Source organism: Pelophylax lessonae, assembly GCF_965119305.1.
Source record: "Pelophylax lessonae genome assembly, chromosome: 4".
Lineage (NCBI taxonomy): Eukaryota > Metazoa > Chordata > Amphibia > Anura > Ranidae > Pelophylax > Pelophylax lessonae.
The window spans coordinates 355,473,105-355,497,773 of NC_138771.1; the positions used below are offsets into that span (position 1 = coordinate 355,473,105).

A 24,669-nucleotide genomic window follows, 5' to 3' on the forward strand; every position below is an offset into this window, starting at 1 on the left:
TTATCTAGAATCTCTGTAATGTAGGGCACTCCTACTGTTTGTGCTGGACTGTGCCTTCTGACCTACAGCCACGAAAGCAATGTGATGAGTAGTTAGGATTGTTATTTGCCAATTCATGCTGTTACGTACATGCTGTTAAGTACTTTGAGGACTAGGTTTAGAACATTTTATTGAACATCAGAGTGCCAGAAATGATATACCTGTGTAAAATGGTTGTGAAAGAAGTTTAGGAATGAGTGTGTGTATACAGTGTGTATATATATATATATATATATATATATATATATATATATATATATATATATATATATAATATATTTACTTACAGAAATGTGTGGCACAATAATGTTTTAAGCACTAGCTTTAAAATAGTTTGTGCTGTTAGTGCAGTACTTTATAAGGACTCTGGGGCAAGCACAATTATTGAACTCTTGAAACAATGCCAGATAAGATAAAACTTTTCAGAATGGTTAATTTGAATGTGTTTGTCTACGTGTGTATATACACTATATTGTCAAAAGTATTGAGACACCTTGAACTTTAATGGCATCCCAGTCTTAGTCCGTAGGGTTCAATATTGAGTTGGCCCACCCTTTGCAGCTATAAAAGCTTCAGCTCTTCTGGGAAGGCTGTTCACAAGGTTTAGGAGTGTCTATGGAAACGTTTGATCATTCTTCCTCAAGCACATTTGTGGGGTCAGGCACTGATGTTGGACAAGAAGCCCTGGCTCACAGTCTCCACTCTAATTCACCCCAAAGATGTTCTATCAGGTTGAGGTCAGGACTTTGTGCAGGCCAGACAAGTTCCTCCACCTCAAACTTGCTCATCCATGTATTTCATGAACGTTGCTTTGTGCGCTGGTGCGCAGTCATGTTGGAACAGGAAGGAGCCACCCCCAAACTGTTCCCACAAAGGTGGGAACATGAAATTGTCCAAAATGTCTTGGTATGCTGACGCCCTAAGAGTTCACTTCACTGGAGCGAAGGGCCCAAGCCCTAAAAAACAACCCCACACCATAATCCCCCCCTCCACCAAATGATTTGTACCAGTGCACAAAGCAAGGTCCATAAAGCTATGGATGATCGAGTTTGGGATGGAGGAACTTGACTGGCCTGCATAGAGTCCTGACCTCAACCTGATAGAACACCTTTGAGATGAATTAGAGCGAAGACTGTGAGGCAGCCTTCTTGCCCAACATCAGCGCCTGACCTCACAAATGCGCTGCTAGAAGAATGGTCAAACATTCCCGTAGACACACTCCTAAACCTTGTGGATGGCCTTCCCAGAAGAGGTGAGAGCTGAAGCTGTTATAGCTGCAAAGGATGGGCCAACTCAACATTTAACCATATGTACGAAGACTGGGATGCCATTAAAGTTCATGGCAGGCATCCCAATACTTTTGACAATATAGTGTGTGTGTGTGTGTATGCATGTGTGTATGTGTATGTGTGTGTGTGTGTGTATATATATATATATATATATATATATATATATATATATATATATATATATATATATATATATAATAATATATACACACAGTACAGACCAAAAGTTTGGACTGTACTTTGTGTGTGTGTGTGTGTATATATATATATATATATATATATATATATATATATATATATATATATATATATATATATATATATATATATATATATATATATATATATATATAATGTGTGTGTATATATATGGAGCTTTCTCATTCAAAGAGTCTTCTTTATTTTCATGACTATGACATTATGTACAGACAGAGCACAGGGCTCTGAAATGCATATTGCAAAGATTTTAGGAGTACGTATCACACAGTATGCAGGGTTTAGGACCACGTATTGCATAAGGCGCAGGGTTCAAGTGTACATATCACATTTGGTGCAGGGCTCAGGAGTGCATATCACACAAAGCTCAGAAGTGCGTATCACACAGTGTGAGTACTGCGGCGTGCTCAGGAGTGTTTATTGCACAGCATGCAAGGCCAGTGTTAGGAGAGAGAAGATAAAAATGTGATATTGATGCTGGTCATACACTTGGCAGTTTTATTGCCCAGCTTTTATCCTTGAATGGTTTATAATTTAAGACTACCAAACCACCATTGTGGAATAATTTGACGGAGAAAGCTTTTTAAAATGGCATTGAGGTGTTATTTGGTCATTTTGGCCCATGTTGGTCTCTGGAAAGGATTGCTTTACAGAGCCTCTAATTTTACAATGTGCGTTTTTAAATAAATGATTACTCCTATAATTGCAAATTGATACATATATGTGTTTGAAAGAGATACTAACTTGACTATTTGCACCCAACACAGATTGTCTGTCATGGGAGATAATGCTGAAAGTCAGACTGAAAAAGTTTTGATAGCCAAAAGTCGGGGGAAGTCCTTGGAAGAATTAGGAACCTCAGACAAAACACGGCTTTCTGTGCTGAGTCAAAGCAGTGATCAGATTTACCACATTAAAGTTGCCATGCTGATGCCTCGGCCAGAATCGACAAGTGGCACAGCTGTGCTGCATCGAGACAAGCTTAAGGCCTGTGCTGAGCATGAATCGGGAAAGCAGCCCAGACAAATAAGTATGGAAGATTTTCTGGAGCCTCACAGATCAGGTGTTGGAAAGTCAGCACAAGAGAAACATTCCAGGGCCCAGAGAACAAGTGATGTTTTCTCAGACAATTCCAGCAGCACTCTTCCTTCACAAATTTACACTACAGCTGCTCACATTTCGTCCTGCCAGCAAGTAGAAGATGAGGTTTTTACATGTATGCAGCAGGAACAGAATGCACACTATACTACTGAGGACAATCCACCATCACCCGGTGACTTACCTGTCCATCTAAATACACATATGTCAAGGTAATGTTTGAGCTCCCGAATACTGTAAGTTAAAAACAAACAACAATCCACACACAATATGTGAAATATCACCAGAAAAAAAGTGCTGATCCTCTATACAGTCCCAGCTTGCTGTGGTGTGCGTATAGCAGTTTGTGGTCGTTGCAGCTCCTCATATTGTCCACTGGGTGGCGGACTTGATCAAAAACACAGCTGCAAAAAATGGGAGACAAACCGCGCACGCCGACCTTTTGAGTAGTAACGTTTTATTGTAAAACACACAATACAAGACTATTCATTTGCACTCACTATTCCATCTTAACGACAGGCACATCTGCAAGAGCCTTCTCCTCCTCTCCCTCCCGGGTGGCCTACGGTCTGCCCTACAGCTTTCACCCAGCTCGGGACAGCGCTACTGTCAGCTCTTCCGTCCGCTTCTTCCTCCTGTCTCCCCGCCAAGTGCCTACGTATCGGACCTCAGTGCGCCTGCGCATCGGTTCGCCAACTATCTCAGCTGCGCCAGAGCCTCGGCCGAGGCTATGCTCTGTTGTGGACAGGAGTGTGAAGTGATTCAGCACTGCAAAGTGGTTGCCATGACTACGCGTTTTGAAGGCGGAGCCTCCAGGTCCCGCCCTTCCTCCTATACTGCCTCCTTATATATACTCCTACCCCAATTACCATCTATAAATTTAAAGGGCCCGACTCTGAGGCGATACAACCCATTGTGGAGGAGAGGAACAAGGGACTTACAAGCAACCTTATAACCACATTATTCAGTATAAAGCCATAATAGGCCATTAATACTGCCTATACATTAATACCATAAAATAGATACCATAAAATCCATATGCTGGATACAAATTAAGCAGATTAATATTAAAATTAGATAACCATGAAATCAATTTACCTTATACACCAATCTGCATATAATGTCATAAACCATAACAGCCAGGGTACAAACAAAAATAAATATATATAATAAAGGAGGCTTGGAAACTTGCTACAGGTAGACCAGTCAGATGATGGTACTGACCTCCAGTTCCTCGTTCAGCCCTCCTGGAGACATGGAGCCGAGCAAGAATATCCAGAAGGTCTCTTGCCTACATAGTCTGGAGAACCTTTCCCCCTCAGGGAGGGACATGGATATGGCCTCAATGCCAAACAATTCTAGGCCTTTAGTGCAACCGCCATGCACTTTGCAAAAGTGCCTGGGTACACTATGTTTATCCTTCTTCTGCTCTATATAGCGACGATGTTCTCCAAATCTGGTGCACATGGCCGGACTGTCCTCCCTATATAGAGCAGGTCACATGGGACACTTCAGGCAATATACCACAAACTGGGTACTACAGCTAATAAATTGTTGGATCTTAAAGGATCGACCTTCTTTTGAGGTGAAACTACTTTTCCCATGTTCCATAAACGAACAGGCCAAACATCTGCTCTGCTTGCACCTGTATGACCCTATCATGTTTAAAAACATTGGGATATTTACAACTTTTTGTGTTCGAATACTGTAAGTAAATTTTATAGAGACTGAGAGTTAAATAAGAATATCAAATAATTTTGCTAGAAATTAGGTTTTTTTTTAATGCACCACATCCCAGCTATTGTAAACATTTGTAGAAGGGAATTTTTAAGGTCCTCATCCACAAAAATTAGATATCGTAATGAAAAGTAGTTTATTTCAAGTATCAAAAGTTTTAAAAAAAAATTAAAAGACCTTAAAAAACCATAACAAATTCATATGGCCTTTTGTACAGAGGTTTCCGCTCAACATGTTAAGTCACTAGCTGTGGCTTCCTCAGGAGACTTATAGCGCCTTGTACATGGTAACCCTAAGTACAAAATGAAAAACCATATAAATTTATTAAATATGAATCCTAAAGATCCACATAAATGTATTTACAAAAGTACAATTGATTATACCATTCATATATATCTCAGTAAGACCTCCTAATGAATAGTTCTCACCATGGGTGTCTTCAAGGTTTCCAAGAATGTGATGATAAAATCATAAATGAGTAGATCCGTGGAATATCAGTGTGTCATAGAGAAAAAATACCCACCAAGTGAAGCCTGCAAAGATGTGAGATTAATCATAATTGGATGTTCAAAAAGGTTAAATTTGCTTTTTTTAAATATTTAATTCCAAAAGCTCCCCTGAAAGCTATGACCAATAGATACCCACCATAACCACATGGGATAATCCCAATGGTGGGATCCAATTAGATCCTGTAGTCAGCCTTTAGCTTCTTGATACTTCAGGATTTGGGCAATGTTTCTCCTTAATAGTGGTAACCTGTATAAAAATATATACATGCCAACATTCACCATATGAACCTTAACCTTCTCCACAAAAATACGCAACATCATTCCCCCTGAATACTATATATAACCCCCTTACCTCAATGGGAATAGCCCTCAATAATCAGAGGAAAAAAGCAATCCACATGCCACAAACAGAGCTGGTCCCAAATGTCTGTAACACTTTCAGGATAACTCCAAAACCCTAGATAAGAGATACCACAGCATATTGGAATAAAACTGAGATTTGTTCCCACTTGCAGCCATATTCTTACATCAAATAAGTATGCATTGAAAGGAGGGTTTAGCTAAATTACCTGTTCAGATCTCCCATCCTGTTAATGCAGGCTTACAGCAGGGCAAACGGCCATAGCTGACAGACCGCTGCCCTGGGAGGATTTTATGTGCTCCCTCCATTTCAGCAGCTTCTGACGTCACTGTTGGGATGCGAATGTGCATTCCCCGCTGTCCAACTTCAATGGTCATTGACTATAGCACCATTGGCGGCCACACACGCGACTTCATGTGTCATTGATGACAGCCGCAGCCATTTTGCAGCGCTATTGGCTGCCGCGCACACGTGACTCCATACGCCATTTTGGAAGTTCCTATTCAGCACTGAATGCAGTGACATGCCCATTTCTTTATTATGGTAACGGTCTAGGCATATCAAGGAATGACAAACCACAATTGACAACAGCTGCCATTTGAGAAAGCATATTATCCCTACAATACCGATCTATATAACACCTTTTAAATCTGACAGGGCATGACCATAGCAACCTCATCTATTGTTAATGACTCCTAGCTCGAATAATATATTGACATCACTATAGACCAATTAAAGGTGGACACACACATATATATATATATATATATATATATATATAGCGCCCTCTGGCCCGAAATGAGCAACAAAGGCATTGCCCAAATTTCTAGGATTTTTGACTTACCGTAAAATCCATTTCTCTGATGTGCCTTGATGGACACAGCACCCACCCCTCTGTGGAGTTGGTTTTCTTCTGACACTGCTTGTTACAAAACTGAGTACCTATAGCTGAGAGTGAGAGAGAGTGAGTGTATACCCCCTGGGACTTCCCCATAGGGGTAGTCAAGCTTTTTCCTGCCTAGTGTCCTACTCCTGTAGGGGGCAGCATAACCCAACGGTCAAGAAGATAAGGAGCTGTGTCCGTCAAAAAACATCAGAGAAATGGATTTTATGGTAAGTCAAAAATCCCATTATTCCAGTAAATCCTTGATTTTTTTTTTTCTCTAATAATCTTTTTAACCTCAAAAAGAAACCCGTCTAAAATAATGCCCCCTATGGAGGTACTTTGGGCCTGATGGATCTGATCCATCATCCCTTCAAAAGCCAAGCCACAATAACCAGCCATAATTAATCCAATGTACAGAAATGTCTATTGTATTACACTTGCAATCTCATTCAAAAGAATAAATGCGGTAATTACATATCTATTTACAACAATAAATGAAAAAACAAAACAAAATAAGTTAGAATAAGATGAGACGAAATGCAAGTATATAAATACCTAATAAACTCTTAGCAAACAGAATGGGTGACTAAACACCTGATTTTACAAGAATATCAAATAATTTTACTAGAGATATGAGGCTTGTTTTAAATGCACCACATCCCATAAAACTATGATGAGAGAAGTACAGGTCTGTCATAGCTGACCTCCTAATGATATGATCACACTGGCTTCCTCAGTCAATGATCCAGAACAAATATGCAGACCATGTAATCCATTCTCTTACATGGTAGTATCTGATCAGTGGATCGAAATGAATTGAATCCAGTGGATCAATGTGACAGCCAGACAAGTAGCATTTTCAGCAGGTCTACAGTCTCCTGACAGGTTTCCCTTAAAGTATATCTAAAGCCAAAACTTTTTTTTTTTTTTTTTTTGGATAGAGAAGGAAATGGTTAAAACCTGTTTTTCCATCTGTGTCCAATTGGAGAAATTTCTCTTCACTTCCCCTTTTACAGACACAAAAAGGGAAGAGGAAACTTCTCAAAAGAGAGAGAAATGCCGTTTTAGACAGTGGCCACAGGGGCAAGAGTTCCCACAGGAAGATGCTTCCTCTATTTCCCTCTATTCCTGTTTTCTTGCAAACTCAAAATGTTGGATTTCCCAAACATTAAAGTAAAGAATGCAAACCTCCCTCGTTGGAACATTCAGCCTAGGTTCACACTGATGCGGTGCGGAGAACTGCATGTTATTCGGACAGGAATCGCACTGCATTCCTCTTTAAATCACATTCATTTTGTATGGCTCAAACCGCACCTCACCCACATGAAAAAGGTGCATGCACCTTTTTTTTTTTTTGCTGCACTGAAATGAGATTGCATTGGTGTTCGTACCCATGTGATCTGATTCAGCCAATCGCACTGCGTTTTGCAAACCGTTTTTGGGGCGTTCTTTAACATTGACACCCGCAGCAATTCTCATAAACGTAGTGCGTCTGTGATGCAGTGCGGTAAGCGCACAGGAATAGTTTTGAATCCTACACAGCATACGTGTGAACCCAGGCTAAAACTTGACAGGAGTCCTAAACTCTTACCACTCAATCCAAAAGGTAAAAAAAGAGTTTTGGCTTTACATACCCTCTAAGTGTAAAACATACTATCTTGGTTGCATCGCACAATATTGGTACACTACAATGTTGACACATCTTCCATCACAATCTTTCAATGGTTTCAACTTTTGTGAAGGTTTTTGCAAATTGCAGATAAACAACAATTTTCCAAATACAACTTTTAAAATAACATGCAACATTAATAGTCTGTGGAAGCGTATGCACATATGTTGTATTTTTCTATCAAGAATTTTGGGCCCCTTTCACACATGAGCAAAGCAGCCAGTTGACAGGTCCTTGTCCACTCCGCTTATGCAGAGCTGGCACGGACACAGCCCGCTCTGCGGACAGCCAGATGTAAATGGACCAGCTGTCCATTTACACCCAACTACAATCCGATCCAACCAACCGAAGGGGAATGGATCCCCTTCCATTTTTTTTTTATGGCATATGTCTGTTTACACCTAGCACTCCATAAAGTAGAATGGAGGGTCCGATCAGGTCCGGCTAAAAAACAGACAGCCGGACCTGACTGGACCTCTCGTGTGAAAGGGGCCTTAAGCCTTGGAACAATAGAGCCTGAAATAGTCTTTTAAAACCAAGTAGTTTTGTAATTTTTCATATACTTTGTCAAAAACCTAGTTTTCTCTGCAAGCTATAAAGGATAGAATTCTTCTGCCAGTTCTAATGGCCAGAATACACGATAAGAAAATCCGCCGAAAATTTCCATTCAGCGAACGATCGGCCGATATTCTACTCATTAATGCCCAGCCATCAATGAGCAATATCGATATTGTGAACGGAAAATACCGTTTGAAAAAAACGAAAAATGTTGTCGTCTCGTTTGCGAATGAACGATATTCTATACATTGGTGTTAAGGTCGTTCATTTGAAATCTGTAGAACATCATCACGCTGAACACTGTTTCGATGGTCGGCGGTCAACAGTCGGGCGATATTCGGCCCGTGTATGTTGGCAACGTTTTCGACCAACGAACACTTTTTCATAAGTCGGTGGTCGAATGATCGGGCGATATTCTACTCGTGTATTCCGGCCATAAGAGGCCCTCAACTGTGAGTGGCCAAAGTGATAAGGGCCTGTATGTAGAGATCCTCATTGCCAACAACCATTAAGGGGCTGAAAGGATTTCCTGCTTTATTCCGAAGGATGGAATACTTTTAAATGGATAAAGATGAAAACCTGATATTACTTATTTTTTACTTTTTTAATGGTCTTAGTATTTTATTTAGTGAATATCGTGAATACCTTAAAAAAGGACTTATATATTTCATGTTACATCTGCTGTGATCTATGAAATGGTTGTAACCTTTTTTGTTTTGCCTTTGGGAAACACTGTTTGTCATTGAAGGCTTAACTGTGGAACAGACAGGCTTTACACATTTATTTATAGGTTTGATCTCCCAGCTACTCCGTAAAATGTGCACTTTGGATTTGAAGTTTAGCCATAGATATATCTAAGAGTGGGAGGTCTACTATTGCTTCGCTAAGGTTATGTGTCACCGAGACCCAGCACAATCTTCTATCTGACTTGGCTGACAAATTAATGCGGCACATATACATAGGAAAGGGAGAAGTTGACTTCTGTATGTATTACTCTTGATTTTAACCCCTAACTTTATAAGGGGATGCTTTCATCGGGTAGACAACTCTTATTACTTTGTTTTCATAGTACATCTAGCCACAGAGACCGGATTGTAGGTGGGTTTCAGAGCCCGGAAGTGAGATGTAGGAGCCATTGGAAAGAAGAGGAATGAACATGTACTTTGGTTCATAGAAACTAGAAAAAGGCTCAGACAAAGAAGGGGTCGTTTTTCCTTTTTAAATTTTGGCGCATTCACTAACTTGTCAACATTTATTTATTTATTTTTTAGCTTTCGTTATTACAGTACATACTGTATCTGTTTCATATGATCTGTTGTGATTTCTAATCCTTGGACACTAATCAGTAGTGACTTGTGGTTGTTTTCTTTAAGATTGGAGCCATCTGATGAAGATCTTCCAGGGTATGATAATGAGGTGAGAGCTGATGTGAATGACCTTTGCGAAAGTTCAGCAGCCAGAGAGCCGCCTTTTCTTACAGCTGGAGATCACAAGACTGTAGTTGTACATAAACATCGAAAATCCACTGACTTTCAGTCAATGAGCAGCTTACAGCAGGAAGATCTAGGTCCCAACCCAAGCATCCAGGTGATCAGTACAGAGACAGCCAGCTCTGCGGGTTATGATGAAGACAGCCAGAGCAATGGATCCACCAGGCAAGAATTGGATGTCAGTATGCAGGAGAAAGGGGATTCAGTCAAACAAGACTTGAATGAAGTCACATTGAAGCCCCTGGCAGAGGAGAGGTGTTCAGAACTGGTTAAAGAGATTGTATCCAAAGACAAGTCCCTGGTGGACATTCTAAAACCTCTTCCTGTGAGGACATCTGCAATCGGTCTTATGAAAAGCCTCTTCCATGTGGATATTTCAGTACTGGAAAAAGGCAGGAATCGGGGGCCTAAGGAAGATCAGTAAGTGCTTCATGAACAGTTTACTCCAAATACAGACTAGTCTTTTTGCTTGACCTGAACAATAAACCTTTAAATTATTATTCAATTCATTCAATATATTATATTAATATATATTATAATATATTATTCAATATATTATTCATTCACATAGGTAATCCTAATATTTTTTCATATAATTTGCTATTTTGGATGGTGGTCTGAATTCTCAGTGGCTAATTAGGTGTCTAAAACTCTGGTAATAAGTGGGTTTTTAGGTTTGCTTATTCACTCTTGCCTGTTCCAATTCTTTTCATTTATTTTACTAAATATAGAACACAGTCGCAAGAGCAAGGCTTCCCCAGATACAACACTTGTAGTGACAGGGCATGTGTGTGGTATACCTGGAGCCTGCTAACATCTGCCATAATGGAAGTATCCATTTTGGGTAGACTAACCCATTAGCTTTGCTTAAAAAATGTGTTTGTAGTTAAGGTATGGATTTCGAACCTAGCTTGTGCATAGCTAGAATTCTAGTTATGGATGCAAGTTCAAGACTATTGGTTCAAATTCCAGATTTTACAAAGTACAACAAAAGCAGTTGACTATATAGATGCGTTATTGTGTTCAGGATACAAGTGGATTATTTTTCTGGGTCTTTTAAAGATATTGATTTGCTGGAAAAGTTATTTGCCGCAGAATGGGTTACAAAAGTTTTATCTGTTTGAAATGTGTCTAATAGGCTATTAACATTGTGGATTGGCAATACCTTTTTTTTTTTTGGCTCAATGTATTGCCCCACTCAGCAGGTTGTTGAGGTTCGCTGCAGTGTGCTTGTGTTGCCCTCAGCTTTAACAGTCCGTCTGAGTGTAATTCAGAGAGAATTTGATAGCAACACATCACGCTATGCTGTATGCCTTACCATGTGTTGGGGAAACATTGCATTGCCACGCCACTTTGGATAGGCAATAAATGTTTATTTTTATGTGATTTTTTTTTTTTTTCCAAAAAAAATTTAACTGTTTTTAAATAATTTGTACATTGCTAAGATCTTTTTGGGGAAGTTGATGCTAAACATAATTTCCTAAAAATGTATGTAAATAAGATAGCACCCTGGGGAAGTATGGACAGTAAAACCTATCTGTAAGGTTTCTTGTTTCTTTGGCAGAATATGTCAAAGTATCTCAAGCTGCCCAAATTTGGACTGCTTTGGGATTATACTAAAAACTGGATTTCTAATCCAGTAGCAGTCCCAGTACAGTACACTTTTTCAAACTACTATCTGATAACTATACAGCTTATTATACCAGGCATTTTTTTTGTTTTACCAGTACACAAACACCCCTAAGCTAGCTTGTGATTTATTGCTGTGAAAATAAATGCCTTGCTTTGTGTATAATGTCATGTGTTTATTTCCAGTAGGGTTAATGTTGAAGGTATGTCCAAATCACATTCAAAGACGATGTTGCTGCTTCAGAGGAAGTCTGATGAATGCCTGAATGAAATCACTTCTAAAAAGGTTGGTCACAATACTGCCTGAATCATAAATAAATAAATAAAAAAAAAAAGGATAATCCAATACTTGCTAGGAATCATCCAAGTAGCAACACTTCCTTCTAGCTACCCATTTGTAAATGGTGGGATCAGGGCTTTTCAGAGTGTACTCTTGACTATAGGTATACAGTGTATTAAAAAAAAAATGAAAATCCGAGGCCAGGAATAAAGATAATTACATTAATACAAATAGACATCTCGCTGACACATCAACCAATAAGGTGTGGATTTTGTGACTGTAATTAACTCATAACCACATAGAGACAAGATGTCTCAAACAAAAGCTGTCACAAATGAGAACCCATAATAATACATTAGCTCACATAAAGGGTCTCGCTATTTTAGGCCCTGTTCACTCCTTAGCATTTTACGAGCTGAAAAACGTTCATCTCTGAAGTTCCAAAACGCCCAACAAGCAAAATCCTATTCATTTCAATGGCCCCTGTTCCCATATGAGTGTTTTGTAGCCTGAAGCAAAACGCCTGAAGCTCAAAGTACACAAGCTTCTTTTTTGGCAGATTACAAGTGAGATGTCAATGCCTGCCTCTGAAAACCTGCAAAAAAAGGCCTGAATAAACACCCAAAAAAGGCCTGAAAAATGCCTGAAAACAATACGCTCAGGTGTGAATTCAGCCTTATTGTTTTGAGTACAAACCATATGTCACCAGCAGGAGGTGCTTTAGGTAATATCTGAAAGTTATCTTAGAGAATGCGGGGATGGTCTGTGAGGATGGGACTCCCTGTATGGGAATGGGACTGCATATTAATACACAATGAGTCTCAGAAATAAGCAGGGGAAGCCCAGTTTACCTGGGAAAAAAATGTAAATTTAACACTGACACAGCAAAGAGCTGTCAAAAAGCAAGCAATAATCCTTAATCATTTCATAGGATATCACATATTTGTTACAGATTTTTTTATTTGAATCTTGCAGATAGAACTTATGGCCAACATAAACTCACAACTAGAAGAACTCTTTGCCCAAAGGGAATCACTTCTGTCTGAAATCAGTGAAAATACCACTCAAGGTACCAATATGGAAGACCTAGTGAAAGAGGTCTGTAAACCCAATGAGTACGAGCGCTATATGATGTTTATCGGAGATCTGGAGAAAGTGGTGAGCCTTCTCTTCTGTCTGACCACAAGGCTAGCTCGGGTGGAGAATGCTTTGAGTAGAACAGATGAAAATACAGATGCTGAAGAGATGGTAAGTTAATATTTTGTACACAAGAGTACGTTGATAACCAATTTCCTTCATTATAAATGATTAAAATGTGTAGTGCACTAATTCTGTGAAACTTATAAACATAAATATGTAAACAATAGTGACACCAATATCATAAATAAATAGGATGAGATCTAAAACATAAGTCCATAAAATTCATAAAAGGTCCATATATGCAACAGTTCACATAAGTCCTTGAATGAAGAGATCCCAATACCAAACAAGTGATTTTAATGAAAACAAATGAGGGAAAGGTGTTTCAAGGTGCTTGTTTAAAGTGCAGGTATTCCCCTTACCAGACGGGTTAAAAATAAGGTGCAATATATCTCCAATCGAAAAGATAGCCCAGCTCTACCCACCTCGTGGCCAGTTTGAGAGTAGATAAAACTCTTACCAGATGACATAAAAGTTAAAGCGGAGTTCCAGCCTCACACACTCACCTGTCCAGCGATGCGGCCGCCCGAAGCCTCGCTCTTCTCCCTCTCTGCTCTGCGGCGCCGGCATCACTGCTGTGGGCACCCGGCTGTGACAGTTTGCGGCTTCATAGCCGGGTACGCACTGCGCATGCGCGAGTTGCGCTACGCGCCGTGATTGGCCGGCAATCTTCTGGGACCTCTGACATGTCCCAGAAGATTGCAGGGAGGGAGGTAGAGAGGAGAACTTCCGCTCAGGGCACCGCGGCGCTCCGAGCGGAAGTGGGAGCGGGTACCTGTCAAAACTAGATACCCGCCCCCCCCCCCCCCAAAAAAAAATGACATGCCAAATGTGGCATGTCAGGGGGTTAGAACCACCTAAAGCGGAAGTTCCACTTTTGGGTGGAACTCCGCTTTAAGGTGTATGGATAACTTCTGGATATCTTTCAGCCCAATTGTAATGACCGTCCCCCAAGCTTGCGGCTCACTGTCGTCCCTTGGAAGTGAAACTTCATCCAGGTGTTCACAGGTGATTTCCCAAAAATAAACAAGGGGGGACTAATAGTGCATTATCCTTATAACTTTTATTGCTGATACTCAAAGATGCACTTACAGTTAAGACGATATAATAAGCTTGCTGGAACCCTGTAGATCCGTGGCCGTCTGCAGTGCGGACCGCGGATGTAGTTAGTGACGGCGCGTTTCCTCCGAGCGGATTTCTACTGAGACAGGAGGGGGGGACGTTCACGCATGCTCCGAAACCGGTTAACGCCCACCCCCCCCCCCCCCGCGTCATCACATTCGTGTGGCCCTCCAGTGAGGTATGCGCTTGACCGCTGCCTCAATCTGACTGAGTCCCCTGATTGGTTCTCCCCTAGTGTCATCTCCCGGCTGCTGGCCAGCCTCGGGGATGGAAACACTGCAGACCCGGAAAGACGTCGAGCTATGAAGATAGACGCTTACCTCCATGTAAGTTTTTAATATGTGTTAAAAAAATTATTTACATCTGCTACACTGAGTGGCGCCTTTCTCTCTTTTCTGCCTGTTCGTGGAACTGTTGCTTTGGCCTAACAAAGAGCTGTCCTCGCTGTAAGCACCGCATTTGTGCATCTGTGCCATCCATACCAGTCCGGCTACACCTTATCCATCATGACTGTACACTACAAAGCTTGTCATTTATTTTAGTAAAAATATGCTGGATGTAACATGGATTTTCTTCTTATTTAACATGTATACATAGACATTTCATGAAACATTAGGTCATGAATATTTTTTTTTTTTTTTTAAATTTAAAATTTTTTCTATAATGTGAAAGATGTTACGCTGAGTAAACGCATACCTAACATGTCATGCTTTAACCACTTGCCGACCGCCTCCTGTATATTTACTGTGGCACGCAGCCGCTTACAGGCAAAGTACTACGTCACTTGCCAAAGAGCCTGTTGGGGGCAGGGTGCGCACTCCCGCCCCCACTCGTTCCCTGCCTAGCCAGCGGGTGTGACCGGTGGCTCCGATGTCCGCCGGCCACTCACCTTCAGGAGAGAGAGAGAGAAAGACAGATGGCTGATGTAAACACAGCCGTCTGTCATTCTCCCTGAAGTAATGACAGAGGCTATGTGATCCTGCTATATAGGATCGTATGTCTCTGTGATTACATCACAAGCCACGCCCCCTAACCGTTAGAATCACGCCCCTAGGGACACACTTAACCCCTTGATCACCAATAAAGTTAACCCCTTCCCTGCCAGTGTCATTTTTACAGTAACAGTGCATATTTAAAGCACTGATTACTGTAGTAATGTCACTGGTACCCCCAAAAGTGTAAAAAAATGCCAGCCAGGGGTCCGATCTGTCCGCCACAATGTCGCAGTCCGGCAAAAAAAAAAAAAAATTACAGATCGCCACCATTACTAGTTAAAAAAACAAAAAAAAAAACAATAAAAATGACAAATCTTTCCCGTAGTTAGTAAACGCAATAACTTTTGCGCAAACCAATCAAAATATATATATTTTTTTTTTTTTACCAAACATATGTAGGAGAAAACAAATTGGCCTAAAATGTTAAAAAATTTTGAGTTTTACATTTTTTTTTTTTTTTTGAGAATTTCATATAAAAAATGTGAAAAATATTGTTTTTTCAAAATTGTTGCTCTTTTTTTGTTTATAGCGCAAAAAATAAAAATCGCATAGGTGATCAAATACCACCAAAAGAAAGCTCTGTTTGTGGGAAAAAAAAGAACGTCAATTTAATTTGGGTAGAGCGTCGCACGACCGCGCAATTGTCCGTTAAAGTCACGCAGTGCCGAATCTCAAAATAGGGCCTGGTCTTTGAGCAGCCAAATCCTCTGGGGCTGAAGTGGTTAAAATTACGCACGCTTGTGGAATGGCCACAAACTACAGTACTTAAAATTCTCCATAGGCGACACTTTAAAAATTTTTACAGGTTACCTGTTGGGAGTTAGAGGATGTTTAGTGCTAGAATTATTGCTCTTGCTCTAATGATCGTGGCGATACCTTACATGTGTGGTTTGAACTCTGTTTACATATGTGGGTTGCATTTATGTATGCATTTCCTTCTGCGTGCGAGCACGGAGGGACAGGGAGCTTAACTTTTTTTTTTTTCTTTTACTTTTTTTTTTTTTTTTTTTTACACTCCCTTTTTTTAAATGTTTTTTTTTTTTTTTTTTCCTATTACAAGAATGTAAACATCCCTTGTAATAGAAATAAGCATGACAGGTCCTCTTTAGAGACCTGGGATCAAAAATACCTCAGATCTTTTACCTTTTTAAAAGCCAAAATAAAAAGTCCCTTTGCCTTTTAAGAGAAAAAAAAAAATCACCCTTTAAGGCTGAAAGGCGGAAGTGACGTCAGCCGTCGCTCTGGTCCTCCAAGGGCATAGAGCCGAGTGAGGACTATGTATCCCTCACTCAGCTTTCTGCCCAGGCCCCTGACAGATCAGATTAGCTCCAGGCTAACCAACAGGCCCGGTAAGCCTGGAGACGACCAGGAAGCAGCGGGAGGGGGGATGGACCTCTCCAGCCACCTCAAAGTTATCCTGTGGCAAATCCACCGCCGGGACCACTTTTATCAGAAGCAGCATCGCCCACAGTACAAAAAAATACTGGGGTTATGGCAGCCAGCTGCTGCTATAACAATGGTATTTAACGTCAAAGTAGTGACAAAAATGTACTGTGACGGGTCGGCAAGTGTAGCGCTACCCCCCGCAAGAGCCGCTGGTATTTTGCCCAAGTGGGGACACTTTTGCTTCGCAGTGAGTTGTCCACTCACTTCTGCTCATGGTCTCCAATGGCCAGTCTAGGGGTTTTTGTTGTTTTATTGGAGAACTTGGATAGGGAAGGGATATAGTAGGACATTCCAAATTGAACTATTCACACCGAAGACTCGAACTTCCTTTCCTAGTGAAACTAGGCTGAAGTCCTTGCAGAAGGAAGATAATGACTTCTTCGCAGCAGAACACTGATTGCAGAACTGAGCAATGTCCCTTAGTAAAGTGGTGGACAGTCTTGGACAAAGCTCTAAGAACACTAACCAGTGTTCCCTTTGTGTGGACCTGCAGCTGACTTAGAGCAAAAGAGGGAGATTAACTGTCTAAGGCTCCTTAGGGTGACTACTCACAAGGCTCCTGACGTACCATCGGCAGCCTTCTCTCTCCATGATCCCAGACCAGATGCACTGTAGACTTTCCCTCTGTCAGCTATAGTAGGACCAGGTTCAGCCAAAGACTTCAGGCCTCCCACCTAAGGCCGCATGTCAGCAATTCAGACCCTTGGGTCACTCACCTGAGGCCACATGGCAGCAAGTGCTGTGGGGAGAAGGCGCCTCTCCCCCAGCCTGGTGCAATCCTCTGCTAAGAAAGGCATATAGCCCATGTCCTCCTAGAATACAGGCACCCAGCATGTCTAGGGACACCTCCCCTTGTAATTGGCCAGGGCTGTATAAATATTCATGCTCCCATCTGCTTGGTTTCCACCTACTATCTAGCGCTTTCCATAGTTGTTAGGACAGTGTGAAACTTCAAGACAGCCTGGGCAGCACCAGAGCACACTGAGCAAACACTAGCCAATGACCGCTCTCTGTTAAGCAGTTAGCAAATACATTTACCTAGCTGTCTCTCTGTTAAGCAGAGAAACTAAAAACTATTATACACCCATTCTAGCACCTACCCAGGAGGGTGCTACATTAATGTTATCCCTCTCCTTCTTATTTGTTTTAAAGAGACTTTTTACAGTTTCCAGTAGGTCAAACGAAAATGTACATACACACAGCTGAATAAGTCAGGGCAGTGACTCCTCTCCATTGAATTACTCAGTCTTAGGTTTCATTATGAGCTCTTTTAGACGTGCGAAGAAATTTGAGCACCTATAAATGCACCTAATACGTTGAGATGCATTTTTGGTGCATTTTTGATGTGTTTGTGTGGTGGTAAAAATCTCTTGCCAGATGTCCCCTCTGTGTTGGTTTTTTATTGTATGGATTTTTGTATTATCTTGGCTAGTAAAGCTGTCTAAACACCCCTCAAACGCACTGTAAAGGCCATAGGGGCGTGTGTGACACGTTTTACAGTGTAATTGTGGTGCGTTTACATTGACCTCAATGGACGTGTTTGGGAAGCTGCAAAGCCTGGAAAACAACACTTGTGGGTCAATTTTGACGCAATGTGGTGTGACGGCAACCATGTTGTCAACTGTTATGAATAAAACCGGCACACAATAAAGATTCTTCCAAGTAAAATTGTTTATTCCAGCATGGATAGCGGTGACATGACAAATGCCGACGCGTTTCGGCTTTACGCCTTCATCATAGCATGTATATGTTCAATGATGTAGGCGTAAAGCCGAAGCGCATCAGCATTTGTCATGTTGTCACCGCTATCCATACTGCAATAAAGAATTTTACTTGGAAGGAGCTTTTGGTTTGGACGTTCAGCCTGAGCACCGACACTTAGCTCTTTATCTTCTCACAGTACGGCGGAGCTAGGGTTGTTGCTTAAACCATGTGGACAACACTGGGTGCTGCAATGCACACGATTTTGACTGTGGTTTGTGGAGCTTCAAAATGTATGTACTGTATTAAATGTTTTTTTTTTTTTTTTTTTTGTAAAACAAAGATTGTGTATACTTTTTAAAAATAAAGAAAACCAAAAAAATAAATCGCATCAAAATGAGAAAAAAAAAAAGGACTGAAATTAAACTGGACACAGACAATTATTGTATTTGGTTTAGCTCCTGTCCTAAAGCTGCCCATAGACACAAGAGGGCAGTAGAACATGGCAGCACGAGTCTGTGTTTTCCCCAACACTGGATTTTTTAGCTCATGAAGCATGATGTTTGACAACATCTCCGTGTACCAGCTTAACATAGGTAAACAAAAGTGACCGGACAAGGTTCTCTAACCTGTCCGACCACTATTTCCCCTAGTAGTAGATAGCTAGAAGGCTCTGTACAAACAAAATAGGCGTAAACATTTACAACAAAACTTTTTTGCAGTTTTTTACAACTGACTTGTTTTTGTAGTTTTGCCACAGTATTTGCTTTGCTTTGAATGGACGTAAGCCAGTTGTGGCAGTTTAATACTCCCCACCAATCCATGGTTAGCCTCTCTTCTCACGGAGCTTATTACTTCCTTGCTAAGCTACTGCAAATTCTTTTTAATAACTACTCACCAGCATTTATATAATTTACAGTCTCATTCTACCCATAAGCAAATCAAATGTGTTTAAAAGCTAATGTTATTTATATCTGCTGCCAGGGTTGTAGCTAGTGCCGTGGCAAGGTCATCCAGCGCCTAGAGCAAAGATGCAACGCCCCCCCCCTTCCCTTAAGGTTAGGTTAGCAGTGATGTCTCTGTCACTACTCCTGTCAACCATGTAACAGAAGCAACTGGCACAGGGCGACCCCATTGCTGCTATAAACCATTGTGCCCAGGGCAGCCGTCCCTCCTGCCCACCCCTTGTCCCGGCCCTGGCTGGCACAGGGCGCCCCCTTTGCTGCAATAAATGTGCACAGGGAAGCCACCTCTCCTGCCCACCCCTTGTCCCGGCCCTGGCTGGCACAGGGCACCCCCTTTGCTGCAATAAATGTGCCCAGGGCAGCTATCCCTCCTGCTCACCTCTTGTCCCGGCCCTGGCTGGCACAGGTGCCCCCTTTGCTGCAATAAACCATTGTGCCCAGGGCAGCCGTCCCTCCTGCCCACCCCTTGTCCCGGCCCTGGCTGGCACAGGGCGCCCCCTTTGCTGCAATAAATGTGCACAGGGAAGCCACCCCTCCTGCCCACCCCTTGTCCCGGCCCTGGCTGGCACAGGGCGCCCCCTTTGCTACAATAAATGTGCCCAGGGAAGCCACCCCTCCTGCCCACCACTTGTCCCGGCCCTGGTTGCAGCAGTTCAGTTTTCAAGGTGCTGCATTGCCTTATGCGCTATGAATTCCTTCTTATCAAATGTTTTCACAGTTATGTTATTTCAACAGTTTTTGTACTGAATAAAAGTTGTTTTTTATTAAAAAATCAACTCAAGTCGAATGGGTGCCTCAAATGTCTGCAATCCTTCTTTTGGTATACTATATTTTCACAATTGATTAGGCATTTTTGAAATTGCAGGCCAAACTTGAACTTGAAGGAGAAGCACACAGTAATCTGTACCCTTCCAAGATAGATAAAAATTGCACCATATTCCTGCATATGTTGGGTTTGGGCCATGACGGTGTATATATAATATTTAATTTTCAGCAATTGCCTGAAAAATACATATCACTTTGTTTTCCGAACAAAATAATACATGTGTATATTTATTGTCATACAGGCTTTGTTGGTCCTGTATGACTATATAAAAAACACATCCTTATCTCTGGAGGTAGTATTTCAGAGTTGCAGTAATAAATTCATACACCAGTGGGCAGTACTAAATCATATTAAATTTGTACAGGGAAATCGGATTGAATTAGCACTGTCAGACACAATTATTAGGTATTCACTTCATAAGTTTCCTAAAAGTAAAGTTGTTTTTGGAAATTTCAAACAGGTAACCTGTAACCTTACATACAGAGTGAATAGTATACAATGTAAAACACACCTAATCCTCGTTAGAGCTGCTGACCAACTCCCTTCACCTTCTGGGCACAATTGACATAAATAGTCACATAAAATGACAGCGCTCCTGAATCCCCTTTTCTCCCTCCTTACATACAGAGCGGCATTGGACCGTTATTTTCCTGTCTTAGGCCTGTTTAACGTGACAAAAAGTGAACATTATTTTGTTTGGGATCTACTATAATTTCTGATTCACTTTACCAGTGCAAACTTCCTATGGTGGTACATTAAGGGATATATATATATATATATAAATAACTGATTTTCATACCCTGCATTTATGGATAGTAAATGAATCTTAATACCCAACCACCTAAAACCGAACGTAAATCTAACCAAATTCACAACCTATTTATCATATTCAGTGCCTCAATCTGTGCTCAAATCCTATTAGTCATAAATGTGTTGGTCCTGACAATTATCAATACTGATCAGAGAAACAGCAGTGCTATCTAGAGTGCAAACTTTAATCTTTAAAGAAGTTGTAAACCCCCGGGCAAAAAGAAAAAACCTGTAGGACAAAGGCATAATGAGCTAGTATGCATTGCATACTAGCAAATTATAAAATACCTTAGAACAAAGTCCTTCCAGCGGCGCCTGCTCACCACTGAGACGGCTGACCTCTTCCCCAGTGCTTCTTCCAAATTTGTGGGCTCTGGCGCTGTGAGTGGCCAGAGCAGTGATGATGTCTGCCTGTTTGCGACACTGTCAAGGTAAGCCGGATCTTCAGAGCCTATGTGCCAATGACGTCATGGGCTGCATGCAATCTGAATATCTCCTAAACTGTGCAAGTTTTGGAGATATTCACAGTACCTACAGGTAAGCCTTATTATAGGCCTACCTGTAGATACCAGTGGTGTAACAAAGTTTACAACCACTTTAACACAGAGGTTCTTAATCTTTTTAAAGTTACAGACCCCTAGTAGATTGGCCAGTATGCCCCCATACATCATCATCATCACCAGTCCTGTTAGATACCCGTATAATTCAAAAGGTTTAAAAAGCTTGGTTTTACTAAAGGTAATGTCTTTAAAGACTTGGACAAAAGGTGGTCTAAAGACTTTTACACCAACATTAAAGCAAAGAAATCTACTGTCTTCTGAGCATCCATTTAGAGCTTTGCTTGAGTCAGAGAAGAAATACATTTTAGAATGTATTTTGCCTTTGTTGGATTGGCTAAACCTGTAAAAGAAACCTTAGATCAAAAAGTTGCTCCAACACTCTGTACTGGCATGGAAGGCATTGATAAATAAAGCGTTCCCTTTTTCTAAAGCTACATATGCCAACAGAGTACCAACCAAATTTGACAAGGTTTTGGGAGGCTGGATAAATTATAAATCCATTGAATCTGATTGAATATCTGTATACTGTCTTGATTTTTCCGGGGGGGGGGGGGGGTGTACTTGCCTCTAAGGATATTTGTATATATAATCTATATATAGTATATTTGTTATCTATCCTTGAGGATTATCGCACATTGGAATTTACAGCTGTCTATAGCATACTATGTTGTTATCTCAATGTACCTAAAGTGGAACTACACTGCATCTGAGCACCACAAACCAAAAACTCTATTTAATTAATTTTTAATATTCAAAACAAACTCATCTATCCATGTCTCCATGCTTTATTTTGCTGAGAAATCACTTTGAAAAACACCCCATAACATTTATAGCTGTGGCCATCTTGAGTAAGGGCAAATGATTCATGTAGAATTTACTTCCTGGAACTCATGAGCCCTTAGTTCAGGCATGCAGGTAGGAGGGTGTGCTCAGCTGAGAAAACCCCCTCCTCCCCTCCTGAAGGCTTCCGGGATGTATGACTTAATTTGCCTAGGCATGAAAAGCAGGAAGTAACTGAAGAAATGGGGAAAAAGGGTTTAAAACAAGGAAATATAATATAATATACTTTATCTATTTACTAATGCTAGCAGCATACGAATTAAGACTAGTCAATGCTGATTTGAAAGAGTTCCACTTTAATTAGAAGCTGCATTGTTTACTGGTGCCAATGCATTGTAGTGCTGAACGTTGACTGTTTTTCTGTTCTGTACTTGTATAAAATCATTAAAAAAAAAAAAGTTGTATCTAAACGTGCTTTGGGACTTTTCTGTCCTTCGCTCCCTTTTCAATCCGCTCTTAAAGTGGGCCCTTACAGATTTGCCTATGTATGAGGAACATTTAGAACTGTAAATTGTACCTAAGCAGTGTTCTGAAAAATGTATCTAAGAATTCCTTTTGAAAACTAGCAGTGCACTTCCTCTAATACCTGAGCCTGATCTTCCTCCAGTGATGTACATGAGAGCCTCGGCTCTCCGGGGACTCTCCCTCCTCATTAGCCAAGACCGCAGCAGGAGGCATTTGCTCCCGGTGCTGTCAATCTCACAGCCAGTGAGCCAATCAGGAGAGAGAGGGAGTGGGACCAAGCTGCGTCTTTGTGTGTGAATGGACACACGGGAGCCCCCATTGCAAGCTGCTTGCTGTGGGGGCACTCGACAGAAGGGAGGGGCCAGGAGCGCTGGCGGGGGACCCAAGAAGAGGAGGATCAGGGCTGCTCTGTGCAAAAACACTGCACAGAGCAGAAAAGTATTAACCACTTAAGGACGAGGCCTATTTTACAAGTTAAAATCCGTATTTGTTTACTAGAAAATTACTTGGAACCCCCAAACATGATATTTTTTTTTTTTTTTTTTTTTAGCAGAGACCCTAGAGAATAAAATAGAGATCTTTGCAATACTTTCTCATGGCGTATTTGCACAGCGGCCTTACAAACGCAGTTATTTTGGAAAAATTCACTTTTTTGAATTAAAAAATAAAACCGTAAAGTTAGCCCAATTTGTTTCTGTAATGAGAAAGATAATGTTAAGCTGAGTAAATAGATGCCTAACATGTCGCGCTTCAAAAATGTGCCCGCTCGGGGAATAGCGACAAACATTGGTACATAAAAATCTCCATAGGCGACGCTTTAAAAAAATTATTGCTCTCACTCTAACGATCGATCGTGGCGATACCTCACGTGTGGTTTAAACATAATTTACGTATGTAGACGCGACTTGTGTATGCGTTCGCTTCTGCGCGTGAGCTCAAAGTGACAGGGCGCTTACAATTTTTTTTTTTTCTTATTTATTTTCCCTTTTTTTTTTATTTTTATTTTTTTTACACTGTCCCTTTTTAGAAAAAAAATTTTTGATCACTTTTATTCCTATCACAAGGAATGTAAAGATTCCTTGTAAAATAAATAAGCAGGATAGGTCCTCTTTAATGTGAGATCTGGGGTCAAAAAGACCTCAGATCTCACAGCTACACTAAAAAGCAAAGAAAACAAATTTTTTTTTCTCTAGCGCTCATCGACAGACGTAGTCCTCGGTGATACACCACCTTCGGGTTATGTTACCTCCGCAGGAGCAGGACTAGACAGGAAATTAAAAAGCTCTGGCCACACCCTAGGGGCAGTCCCAGAGGGTATATCCTCTCTCTCTCTGCCTCAGCAAATCAGTTATTTTCTGTCTAGTTAGGAGTAAGGACCTAGATACCTTGCTGGGATCTTAGGTCCTGGCAAGAATTTTTTTCTTAAAGGTTTTTTAGACAGCTTTTTTTCTCCAGTGTTCCTGTGAGATCTTCAAGCAAGAAAGCTGAACTGGGCGACGGGCTGGATGTTGAGATCCGGTGGTCACCCCAGTTCAGCCTACGAGCGCGTGCAGGCCATAGCTCCGCGCTGGGTCGGCCGCGACAAAGTCCCATTAAAAGGACTAAACCCGCGAGTTAAACGTCTCGCTGAAACGCCAAAGACCATGAGTCACGGCGTTCGTATCGGTCGACAGCCCTCCCGCCCCGGTGGAGAGGGGTACTGTCAGGAGTTGGTGCCCGCCTGGTTCCGGTATGGTGAGTAGTATGTTCCCCCTTTTTCCCTGACGGGTTTTGTGGTGAACGCGGGCCCCTCTCTGTATGGTAGGAAAGAGTCCTTTCTATCCTATAACATGTCACAGATCCTCCTACTTTGAGTGTGATTTTTTGTGTACAAAAAGCCAGGAGGCTTGGTTTGGGAGCTAACAATCTATTGTATACATGTTTAAAAGATGTAATCTGTGGCATTCTGGGAATCTTATGGGTTAAGTATAAGCTACCT

The 24,669-nt window shown here is 41.2% G+C and overlaps 1 protein-coding gene across 1 annotated transcript in view; it reads left to right on the forward strand.

Moving 5' to 3' along the window:
• The window catches only part of SHROOM1 (shroom family member 1), a 139,657-nt gene that overhangs the window by 109,404 nt on the left and 5,584 nt on the right, over positions 1–24,669 (forward strand). Inside the window, exons 4-7 of the mRNA XM_082253262.1 lie at positions 2,312–2,854; positions 9,736–10,272; positions 11,671–11,767; positions 12,737–13,009. Coding sequence (XP_082109388.1) covers positions 2,312–2,854; positions 9,736–10,272; positions 11,671–11,767; positions 12,737–13,009 — 1,450 coding nt within the window. The remainder of the gene's footprint in view (positions 1–2,311; positions 2,855–9,735; positions 10,273–11,670; positions 11,768–12,736; positions 13,010–24,669) is intronic.